Source organism: Oncorhynchus mykiss, chromosome 8, assembly GCF_057628025.1.
Source record: "Oncorhynchus mykiss isolate SJ-2025 chromosome 8, ASM5762802v1, whole genome shotgun sequence".
Classification (NCBI taxonomy): Eukaryota; Metazoa; Chordata; class Actinopteri; order Salmoniformes; family Salmonidae; genus Oncorhynchus; species Oncorhynchus mykiss.
The window spans coordinates 28,207,634-28,220,152 of NC_143029.1; the positions used below are offsets into that span (position 1 = coordinate 28,207,634).

Below are 12,519 nucleotides of genomic sequence, written 5' to 3' on the forward strand. Positions count from 1 at the left end.
GTTCTACCATCTCTTAATCCCTTCTCTTAACACATGGATTAACCGAGTACTTCAAACCAACACGAAACGTTTGTACCTTAGTTGCACAAACTTTATATCAATCTCAGTGTGTTCAGAATCCAGTGGGTAACACTCCCAGCAAGCACATATATACAGTGGGGCAAAAAAGTATTTAGTCAGCCACCAATTGCAAGTTCTCCCTCTTAAAAAGATGTGAGGCCTGTAATTCATCATAGGTACACTTCAACTATGACAGACAAAATGAGGGGGAAAAAATCCAGAAAATCACATTGTAGGATTTTCAATGAATTTATTTGCAAATTATGGTGGAAAATAAGTATTTGGTCAATAACAAAAGTTTCTCAATACTTTGTTATATACCCTTTGTTGGCAATGACAGAGGTTAAATGTTTTCTGAAAGTCTTCACAAGGTTTTCACACACTGTTGCTGGTATTTTGGTCCATTCCTCCATGCAGATCCCCTCTAGAGCAGTGATGTTTTGGGGCTGTTGCTGGGCTACACGGACTTTAAACTCCCTCCAAAGATTTTCTATGGGGTTGAGATCTGGAGACTGGCTAGGCCACTCCAGGACCTTGAAATGCTTCTTACGAAGCCACTCCTTCGTTGCCTGGGCGGTGTGTTTGGGATCATTGTCATGCCACGTTTCATCTTCAATGCCCTTGCTGATGGAAGGAGGTTTTCACTCAAAATCTCACGATACATGGCCCCATTCATTCTTTCCTTTACACGGATCAGTTGTCCTGGTCCCTTTGCAGAAAAACAGCCCCAAAGCATGATGCATGCTTCACAGTAGGTATGGTGTTCTTTGGATGCAACTCAGCATTCTTTGTCCTCCAAACACGACAAGTTTAGTTTTTACCAAAAAGTTATATTTTGGTTTCATATGACCATATGACATTCTCCCAATCTTCTTCTGGATCATCCAAATGCTCTCTAGCAAACTTCAGACGGGCCTGGACATGTACTGGCTTAAGCAGGGGGACACGTCTGGCACTGCAGGATTTGAGTCCCTGGTGGCGTAGTGTGTTACTGATGGTAGGCTTTGTTACTTTGGTCCCAGCTCTCTGCAGGTCATTCACTAGGTCCCCCCCGTGTGGTTCTGGGATTTTTGCTCACCGTTCTTGTGATCATTTTGACCCCATAGGGTGAGATCTTGCGTGGAGCCCCAGATCGAGGGAGATTATCAGTTGTCTTGTATGTCTTCCATTTCCTAATAATTGCTCCCACAGTTGATTTCTTCAAACCAAGCTGCTTACCTATTGCAGATTCAGTCTTCCCAGCCAGTCTTCCCAGTCTGTCATAGTTGAAGTGTACTTATGATGAAAATTACAGCCCTCATCTTTTTAAGTGGGAGAACTTTCACAATTGGTGGCTGACTAAATACTTTTTTGCCCCACTGTGTGTATGTGTGTGTGTGTATATATATATATATATATATATAAAAACACTTCTGTAAAGCCTCCCTAGTGGCACAGTGGTCTGAGGCAGTGCTTGAGGTAGACTGTGTCACACCCGGCCGTAACCTGGACACATAGGGTGGCGCACAATTGGCACAGCTTCGTCCGGGTTAGTGAAGGGTTTGGCTGGGGAGGCTTTACTTGGCTCATCGTGCTCTAGTGACTCCTTGTGGCAGTCCGGGCGTCTGCAGGCTGACTTCGGTCAGCAGTAGAACGTTGTTTCCTCTGACACATTGGTTCAGCTGGCTTCCGGGTTTAGTGGGCGAGTGTTAAAAAGCCCCGTTTCGCTGGTCATGTTTTGGAGGACAAATGACTCGCGCTTCGCCTCTCCCGAGCCTGTTGGGGAGTTGCAGCAAAGATACATAAGATCACAATTGCATATCACGGAAAAGGGGGGGAAAATCCCCCATATAAATACTTCTATTATTATAATCTCCCTTCCTCTCATCTTCTCTCTTCTCGTTCAGATATAGATGAGTGCCAGTCGTCTCCCTGCGCGTACGGTGCCACCTGCGTGGATGAGATCAACGGCTTCCGCTGCGTCTGCCCACTGGGGCGAACGGGCCCACAGTGCCAAGAGTGTGAGTCTCACTCCCCCCTCGTGATGCACACACACATGCGCGCACGAGGATGAGTGTCACTTCATTAGAGAATCAAGACCTTCATGTCTTGTTATGGCAACATGCTCTTACTGTCTGCCTAGACACAATTGACCTTAGCCTCTGAGGTTTCAGTTGATTGACAGCAGTATGTTACTGTGTGTGTGTGTGTGCGTTTGTAGTTATCGGTATCGGGAAGAGCTGCCACTATGCCGGCCTGCAGTTCCTTCATGGCAGTCGCTGGGAAGAGGAGTGCAACAACTGCCACTGTGTCGATGGCAAAGTGGAGTGTACCAAGGTGAGTGTACACTCGCACCTTATTCACACATGCACATCGCTCGCGCACACACCACACACTCACTCGTAATAAATTAAACTAATTGGGACTTCAATACCAGGAGCGTACAACACTGAAATGGGGCCTCTTATTGGTCCAGAGGCTTGTGGTTGACCCCTCCCTCTGACCTTTGACCCCCACAGGTCCTCTGCGGACTGCGGCTGTGCCTTCTCCCAGGGTCACCAAAGTCAACGGGTGAGGAATGTGCCCAGGCGGGCCCAGGTGGGCGTGAGTGCCAGGAGCACAGCTACCTCCCCTGCTTCTCGCCCCCCTGCCATCGTTGGGGGGTGTGCTCATCCTCCTCCGGCAGTGGTGAGCCCGCACCCCACGACCACACCAAGTGCCAGCCCAACAGTGGGCACCTGGACAACAGCTGTGCCCGCATCACGCTCATCTTCAACCGGGCCAAAGTGCCAGTGGTGAGTGTCTTATCTTTGTACACACCGATGTTTGATGTTATCACAGAATGGAAGTACCAGCTTTACAGGAAGCACTGTGGTGCAAGTTGCTTTCCTCCTACATTCACAAACTGTATCTATGTGTAATCTCCAGGGCACGACGGTGGAGAACATCTGTTCAGAGCTGAGATACCTGCCTGCCACCCGATCCCTGGCCAAAGACCACGCCCTCCTTGTGCTCTGTGACCTCTCCTACACCAATCAGGATGCTGTAGAAGTTGCCATAGTAAGTCCGCTCCTCTGGCTAGCCAATCGAAATCAATTCCTCATCTCAGACTTCTGCCATTAGGGACAAATCCTGACTTTAGGTTGTTGTTATTTTCCGACATTCTGGTAAATCATGCATTGATGTCAATAGAAGATCATGCCGGGTTCGCAACTTTGGTTTTTGAAGTGAGGGGGACAACTTGGCTTGGTCTGATGGTCCTCCCAGTTTTTGGGGCATCTAATGCTCATTTCCTGAATTTCTATGCGGTCTATTATGATGCATGGCCCTTCTAGCCATCTCTATTTAGAACAAAAAAGCAAAAATGCCACAGTCATCAAGCTAGATGAGACCATTATTAAATATGAGAGCGAGCAGAGAGAGCTTGCAAAGTGCTGTTATACTTTCCAGGTCTATGCCCAAACGGTTCGAGCTTCTAATTTTAAAAATGAATCTCTCCAGAAATGTCTCACTGTTGCTGCCTGTTATGAACCCCCCTCAGCTCCCAGCTGTGCCCTGGACACCATATGTGAATTGATTTCCCCCCATCTATCTTCAGAGTTTGTTCTGTTAGGTGACCTAAACTGGGATATGCTTAACACCCCAAGCAAGATGCCCTCAATTTCAAATAAATTATGAAGGAACCTACCAGGTACAACCCTAATCTGTAAACATGGGCTCTCTCATAGATATTATCCTGACCAACTTGCCCTCCAAATACACCTCTGCTGTTTTCAATCAAGATCTCCGTGATCACTGCCTCATTGCCTGCATCCGCTATGGGTCTGCGGTCAAATGACCACCCCTCATCACTGTCAAACGCTCCCCAAAACACTTCTGCGAGCTGGCCTTTCTAATTGACCTCATCCCGTCAGTCGAGGATGCCTGGTCGTTATTTAAAAGTTATTTAAAACATCCTGTGGCGGACTCCAATAACATTGAATAGTCCCCCCGATATGCAACTGTTCAGGGAAGTCAGGAATACACACACAGTCAGGAAATCCAAGGCTAGCTTTTTCAAACAGAAATTTGCTTCCTGTAGTTCTAACTCCAAAAAGTTTTTGGACACTGTAAAGTCCATAGAGATCACAAGCACCTCCTCCCAGCTGCCCACTGCACTGAGGCTAGGTAACACGGTTACTACCGATAAATCCATGTTGATCGAAAATTTCAATAAGCATTCCTCTACGGCTGGCCATGCTTTCCTCCTGGCTACCCCAACCCCGGCCAACAGCTCCGCACCCCCAGCAGCTACTTGCCTGAGCCTCCCCAGCTTCTCCGTCACTCAAATCCAGATAGCAGATGTTCTGAAAGAGCTGCAAAACCTGGACCCGTACAAATCAGCTGGGCTAGACAATCTGGACCCTCTCTTTTTAAAATGATCCGCCGCCATTGTTGCAACCCCTATTTACCAGTCTGTTCAGCCGTCTTCATCGACCTGGCCAAGGCTTTCGACTCTGTCAATCACAGTATTCTTATCGGCAGACTCAATAGCCTTGGTTTCTCAAATGACTGCCTCGCCTGGTTTACCAACTACTTCTCTGATAGAGTTCAGTGTGTCAAATCGGAGGGCCTGTTGTCCGGACCTCTGGCAGTCTCTATGGGGATACCACAGGGTTAAATTCTCAGGCCGACTCTTTTCTCTGTGTATATCAATAATGTCGCTCTTGCTGCGGTGGATTCCCTGATCCACCTCTACGCAGATGACACCATTCTGTTTTCGTCTGGCCCTTCTTTGGACACTGCTAACTAACCTCCAAACGAGCTTCAATACCATACAACACTCCTTCCGTGGCCTCCAACTGCTCTTAAACGCTAGTAAAATCAAATTGGATGTGGTCTATCACAGTGCCATCTGTTTTGTTACCAAAGCACCTTATACTACCCACCTGTATGCTCTAGTCGGTTGGCCCTCGCTACATATTCGTCGCCAGACCCACTGGCTCCAGGTCATCTATAAGTCTATGCTAGGTAAAGCTCTGCCTTATCTCAGCTCACTGATCACGATAACAACACCCACCTTTTCTCACTGGTCATCCCTAAAGCCAACACCTACTTTGGCCACCTTCCAGTTCTCTGCTGCCAGTGACTGGAACGAATTGCAAAAATCGCTGAAGCTGGAGACTTACAATTTCCCTCACTAACTTTAAACGTCAGCTATCTGAGCAGCTAACCGATCGCTGTACGTAGTCCATCTGTAAATAGCCCACCCAATCTACCTACCTCATCCCCCATATTGTTTTTATTTACTTTGCTTGTTCTCAGCTAGCTTACCTGGTTAAATAAAGGTGAAATAAAAACATTAAAAAATATATTTTTTAAGTGATTAAACTGAACTAGATCAATGATAATTCAATAATCAGTATTGTGTTGCTCCTTTAACCAATTGCATCACAAGTGAACAGTTCTTACAAATAAAGTATGAAGACTTAACTTTTGATTGTCTTAATGACATCCTCTATTAAATTTCAGCCAACCCGAGCCGCCTGCACGCCGACCCTCACCAGTCTAGTCAATAACTCGACTCTCTCCCCAACAACTTCCTTTGTCTTTTTTGGGGCTGTATCAAGGGAAGGGTTTGGAAATCACAAGTTTAATAAAAACACACATTAACGCACAAACAGTATATCCTCCATATAATTCATATCATAGACCTTAATAATACTTTTAATTGCACACACTATAGCTGGGTCACCCCGTCCTGCCCTTAGGGGTCCACGGCCCTGCAGCGCCCCAACCCCATTTAGCTCTAGGATATTAGTGAAACATTAATTATTGGTTTCAGGTGTGTTAGGCCAAGGCCAGAGTGACTACCATCAGTACAGCAGATCCCCAGAGCCAGGACTGAGCAGCACAGAAGCTAGGGATTGCCTAAATAGCTGTCTTCCCTGACATGGGCATGTTTTCAATAGACTCTTTTTGTTGTACAGTATTGCATATAAAGCATCAGACCTTATGAAAGTTGCACAGTATACCCTTAATCTTGTAATCAATCAAATCTAGTGATAAATAACTTGACATTTCTGCTATACATTGTGGGAGGATAACCAACCGTACACTTAATGGCAAAGCATTTCTTAGCCGCTATGAATGCTAGGTTACAGTTTCTTCTGATAAGTCTCCAGTATCAACATTTCCAAGCATACAAAAACAGGGACAATCTGTAGACATGCTGAGATAAAAGAACATAGGCTTTGCCAGAATTCAGCCAGCCATCACAACACCATAATATATGCAAATATGTCCCCTTTTTGTGTTTTTCACCTCCAGCAGAATTACATTTCTGAGTGTATGATATTCAGTTTAACTGGCATATAGTACGTTCTATGGATGGTCTTAAACTGCAGTAATTGTTATCTGAGATTATATGAGCATGACTCGGCATTCTAACATCTGTATACATTCATCAATAGCGTCTCCCAGGTCTTCCTCACATTTTTGTTTTACATATTTTGTGTCATGGAAATCTGCTTTAGAGGTTTCAGACTTTAAAATAGTTTTAGTCTTTGAAGCATCTTGCTTGTCCAGTGTTTGCTGCACTGAGATGAGCGTAGTGGTTTCGTAATTTGATTCAGGTGTAGTGTGAATGAGGCAAAAATAATAGCTAAAGTTAGTGAGCTAGCTAACGAAGCATCAAATTTACTTTGGTTGAAACGGGACAAAACAAAAGCTATAAGACATTTCAATACACACAGCTGTTAGACACTGCTACCTGACAGATAGTTCAGCTCAAGCTAAACTCTAGCTGTCTAAACTCATTCACGTCAGTCGAGAGGGGATGAAACATTTGCTAACGTAACATGTCCGTTATACTACTAGCTCAGCACTGGGAATAAATTAAAAAAATTCTCTCTCAAACAGCAGTTACCTTGACAGCTAGATCAGTCAACTAAAAAGTAGCCAGTTTCTGCTCTGCTTACTTTTACATCTTGAGAAAAAGCGCAACACAGACAGCAGCTGCCTCTGTTCATCTCTCCAGTGCTGGTCCTATACACCAGCCTTTCAGAAGCTTTGCCTTCATGCAGCCTGTCCGTGCACACTGGTATCAGTGTGATCTTAAATCCAGACACCCTACCCGACCGCTCTGAGGTGTCCACATGGTACTAAAGCACACCGGTGCAGCTTTTTGTATCACAGTGCAATGATACAACTGGGAGGGATAAAAAATGCAATTTCAGAATGTAGGGGTGGTCCATGTCCGTCCCCAGTGAAAGGTAAGCCCCTGAATTAATGCGAGAAGCTTAGTTACTTAGGCAGATTCAATCATCTGCATGAAGTGCCCACCTGTTGAGGAAACAAACTTGGCTACATTCAATGGAATAGATGCGATACTCATTGACACCCTCCAAAGCACTGAGGTGGCTTATTAAGGGGCTCGTGGTTTGGAACTAGCTAATTACAACTGTTCATCCGTTATATCATTGGCGCTGTGCAGGCAGGCGATGTTTGACAGTGGGTACAGGAAATGCATTGCCAACATGTAAAGTTGGAGCCTCAACCCTTTGATACAAAACTTACCTATCTTTTCTGTTTTATGGTTGGTCATAAACTAACAAACGGAAATCAGATTTCCTTCCATGCGGCTCAGATCTCCTTGATATTCCAAATTGGCGCACCACGTCCTTAAAGATAACTGCCTGGTCTCTAATCGGATTCCCTTAAATATATTTGGGAATACCAGGTGGGGCAGGAAGATTTTTCCCACACTGTTGGGGATGCAGGGAAAGGGTTTGAATTGATCAATCAATACCATTTTTATTTCGGAGGGCTTGTGTCACAATGCTTCTCAGAAAGTTGTAAGCTAAGCACCATCACATATATGTGAATTAAAATTCGGAGCATGTGTTGGCTGTAATTCTCCTAGAGAATCTGATGGTCTCAAATCACAAGTCAATAACCACAGAACAGGGGGCCTTCCCAAAGCATACTTGTTTGTGCCCACGTGGCAAGGAAGCGCATGCAGTGTTGAGTTTGATGAAATGCAGGCCATATAATAATTTGGTTTCCCCTCCATTAAAATGTTTTGGTTAACTCTGCAATGCATCTGATTTGGTGGAGACTTGGGCTGTGTCACTCTTTACTCATTCAGTTTAGATGAGACCCGGGCCTGTCAACTTTTTTTTTATTCCACTGGCGTGTATTTCTTAACACCAGTAGTCCTATTGGCAATCTTATGAGACTCTTTTCAACATTATTAGAAAGACCAAGGTCTGGGGTTGAAATGGGTTCCCTTTTATCATGATGGCTTATTCCAAAATGGGAGTTATTACCTCTCAAACACAGTCAACTTGAATAAATCAATGTGGCCTACAGTCTTAGAAATAGCCAGGCTATTGTGATTTTGATTTAACAAAATTTGATATTTTGTAACTAACTTGTTATAGAATGTCCATCTGAGCATAAAGGCTATGTTTCTAATTTCCACATTGCTTTCCCTAGCTCTCGTGTTCCTCATTTCAACAGTTAATGAATATCCTACTCCCATAATTCAAACAAAAATGACCCATTTTCACTTTCACCTCTCATAGACTCACAAATTCCCCTCACCTCAATGTTTTGAGATTCTGATATGAATGTACAGGTAGATTACCTCTTGCAAAGTAGTCACACATTTTAATCTTATTAGGCTACACAGCAACCCCTAGATTGGGTGTAACAGACTAAACTATACTGTGAAAAACAACCAACAGCGACTTAGGGAAGTATTCAGACCCCTTGACTTTTTACACATTTTACACAAGTTACAGCCTTATTCTAAAATTGATTTTTTTAAATCCTCAAATCTACACACACTACCCCATAATGACGAAGCGAAAACAGGTTTTAGGATTTTTGCAAATGTATTAAAAATTTAACTTATTTACGTAAGTATTCAGACCCTTTGCTATGAGACTTGAAATTGAGCGCAGGTGCATCCTGTTTCCATTGATTATCCTTGATGTTTTTTACAACTTGGAGTCCACCTGTGGTAATTTCAATTGATTGGACATGATTTGGAAAGGCACACCCCTGTCTATATAAGGTCCCGCAGTTGACAGTGCATGTCAGAGAAAAAACCAAGCCATGAGATCAAAGGAATTGTGTCGAGACAGCTCTGGGGAAGGGTACCAAAAAAATCTCTGCCGCATTGAAGGTCCCCCAAGACCACAGTGGCCTCCATTATTCTTAAATGGAATAAGTTTGGAACCACCAAGATCCTTCCTAGTGCTGGCCGCCTGCCCAAACTGAGCAGTCGGGGGAGAAGTGCCATGATCAGGGAGTTGACCAAGAACCCAATGGTCACTTACAGAGCTCCAGAGTTCCTCTGTGGAAATGGGAGAACCTTCCAGAAGGACAACCATCTCTGCAGCACTCCACCAATTATGCCTTTATGGTAGAGTGGCCAGACGGAAGCCACTCCTTAGTAAAAGACACATGACAGCCCTCTTGGAGTTTGCCAAATGGCACCTAAAGACACTGGCCATGAGCAACAAGTTTCTCTGATCTGATGAAACCAAGATTCAATCTCTTTGGCCTGAATGCCAAGCGTCACGTCTGGAGGAAACCTGGTATCATGCTTTGGGGATGTTTTCCAGCGGCAGAGACTGGGAGACTAGTCAGGATTGCCAAGCTTGTAGCGTCATACCCAAGAAGACTTGAAGCTGTAATCGCTGCCAAAGCTGCGTCACCAAAGTACTAAGGCTCTAAATACTTATTGTATGTAACTGTGATTTTTCAGTTATATAAAAAATGTATTGCAAAAATGTCAAACTGCTTTTTCTTTGTCATTTTGGGGTATTGTGTGTAGATTGATGAGGGGAAAAAATAAATGTTCAATTTTAGACTAAGGCTGTAACGTAACAAAATGTGTAAAAAGTCAATGAGTTTCCGACTGCACTGTAGTATCCCTTTCAAACCCAGATGAAAGCTGCCTACTTCACCATGCCGTTAACATACAGTCAATAATACAGTAGAACAAAAGAAAACAAAAAGTCTATATACAGTGAGTGCAAATGAGGTAAGTTAAGGAAATAAATAGGCCATGGTGGCGGCAGAAGATCGGCAGAAGATGAATGTGCAGGTAGAGATACTGGGGTGCAAAGGAGCAAAATAAATAAATACCAGTATGGGAATGAGGTAGGTAGATAGATGGGCTGTTTACAGATAGGCTAAGTACAGGTGCAGTGATCTGTAAAATGCTCTGACAGCTGGTGCTTAAAGCTAGTGAGGGAGATGTGAGTCTCCAGCTTCAGTGATTTTTGCAGTTCGTTCCAATCATGGGCAGCAGAGAACTGGAAGGAAATACGACCAAAGGAGGAATTGGCTTTGGGGGTGACCAGTGAGATGTACCTGCTGGAGCGCATGCTACGAGTGGGTGCTGCTATCGTAACCAGTGAGCTGAGATAAGGCGGGGCTTTACCTAGCAGAGACTTGTAGATAACCTGTAGCCAGTGGGTTTGGCGACGAGTATGAAGCGAGGGCCAACCAACGAGAGCGTACAGGTCGCAATGGTGGGTAGTGTATGGGGCTTTGGTGACAAAACGGATGGCACTGTGATAGACTGCATCCAATTTGCTGAGTAGAGTGTTGGAGGCTATTTTATAGATGACATCACTGAAGTCCAGGATCGGTAGGATGGTCAGTTTTACGAGGGTATGTTTGGCAGCATGAGTGCAGGATGCTTTGTTGCGATATAGGAAGCCGATTCTAGATTTAATTTTGGATTGGAGATGCTTAATGTGAGTCTGTTAGAGTTTACAATCTAACCAGACACCCAGGTATTTGTAGTTGTCCACGTATTCTAAGTCCGAGCCGTCCAGAGTAGTGATGCTGGACGGGCGAGCAGGTGCGGGCAGAGATCGATTGAAAAGCATGCATTTAGTTTTACTTGCGTTTTAAGAGCAGTTGGAGGCCACGGAAGGAGAGTTGTATGGCATTGAAGCTCGTCTGGAGGTTAGTTAACACAGTGTCCATGGAGGGGCCAGAAGTATACAGAATGGTGTCGTCTGCGTAGAGGTGGATCAGAGAATCACCAGCAGCAAGAGCAGCATCATTGATGTATACAGAAAAGAGAGTCGGCCCGAGAATTGAACCCTGTGGCACACCCATAGAGACTGTCAGAGGTCCGGACAACAGGCCCTCCGATTTGACACACTGAACTCTATCAGAGAAGTAGTTGGTAAACCAGGCGAGGCAATCATTTGAGAAACCAAGGCTGTCGAGTCTGCCAATAAGAATGTTGTGATTGACAGAGTCAAAAGCCTTGGCCATGTTGATCAATACGGCTGCACAGTAATGTCTCTTATCGATGGCGGTTATGATGTCGTTTAGAACCTTGAGCGTGGCTGAGGTGCACCCATGACCAGCTCTGAAACCAGATTGCATAGCCGAGAAGGTATGGTGGGATTCGAAATGGTCAGTAATCTGTTTAACTAGGCTTTCGAAGACCTTAGAAAGACAGGGTAGGATAGATATAGGTCTGTAGCAGTTTGGGTCTAGAGTGTCACCCCCTTTGAAGAGGGGGATGACCGCGGCAGCTTTCCAATCTTCAGGAATCTCAGACGATACGAAAGAGAGGTTGAACAGGCTAGTAATAGGGGTTGCAACAATTTCGGCAGATAATTTTAGAACGAGAGGGTCCAGATTGTCTAGCCCGGCTGATTTGTAGGGGTCCAGATTTTGCAGCTCTTTCAGAACATTGGCTATCTGGATTTGGGTAAAGGAGAAATGGTGGGGGCTTTGGCGGGTTGCTGTGGAGGGTGCCGGGCAGTTGACCAGGGTAGGGATAGCCATGTGGAAAGCATGGCCAGCTGTAGAGATGCTTATTGAAATTCTCAATTATAGCGGATTTATCGGTGGTGACAATGTTTCCTAGCCTCAGAGCAGTGAGGGTTGGTCAGATTTGGTCATTTATTTACATGATCGGAAAGGGCAGATTCTAAGGTTTCTAAAGCACATGCAGGCGCCTACAAGCTCTCAAAAAGGAGAGGGCTTGGGCTCTGTTTGAGAATCACTTTTTTGTTGCATGGGCTCTGTTTTTAAAAATATCACTTAACAAACTTCTGATTTCATTTGCATGGCGCAGCCCTGTAGCCTATAGGCATAGACCAGTAACATAACTGAACTCAATATTCTATTCTTTAAAATGTTTCTTAGAACCTGCCTAATATGAAGTAAAAAAAGGATTTCTTTGTGATGGTGTATATTCCGTGGATTTATTCAAATAGATGCCCACCCACATCGGCCCAGTGTGATGGTGTGATCAGTGGCTGGTGATGAATCGATCAATACATTGTTGCTCTGAACGCACAGGACAGGCAGAGAGATGCGCCCATTCAAAAATACCATCCTAATATTAAGAGTCCTGCAACCCCCCGGACCCCTTTTTCCCGCATCGTTGGCGCCACCATTCGAACTGGTCTGAATTGCTAGTTGGGTTGGGGGTATTCCAATGAGTTGGGT

General features: G+C 44.7%; 1 protein-coding gene across 2 annotated transcripts in view; it reads left to right on the forward strand.

The window, feature by feature from the left end:
- The window catches only part of jag2b (jagged canonical Notch ligand 2b), a 111,495-nt gene that overhangs the window by 95,716 nt on the left and 3,260 nt on the right, over positions 1 to 12,519 (forward strand). For both annotated transcript variants that reach the window (XM_021612192.3, XM_021612194.3), the window contains 4 exons: positions 1,947 to 2,060; positions 2,261 to 2,376; positions 2,559 to 2,834; positions 2,968 to 3,099. In XM_021612192.3, the coding sequence (XP_021467867.2) occupies positions 1,947 to 2,060; positions 2,261 to 2,376; positions 2,559 to 2,834; positions 2,968 to 3,099 (638 nt within the window). The remainder of the gene's footprint in view (positions 1 to 1,946; positions 2,061 to 2,260; positions 2,377 to 2,558; positions 2,835 to 2,967; positions 3,100 to 12,519) is intronic.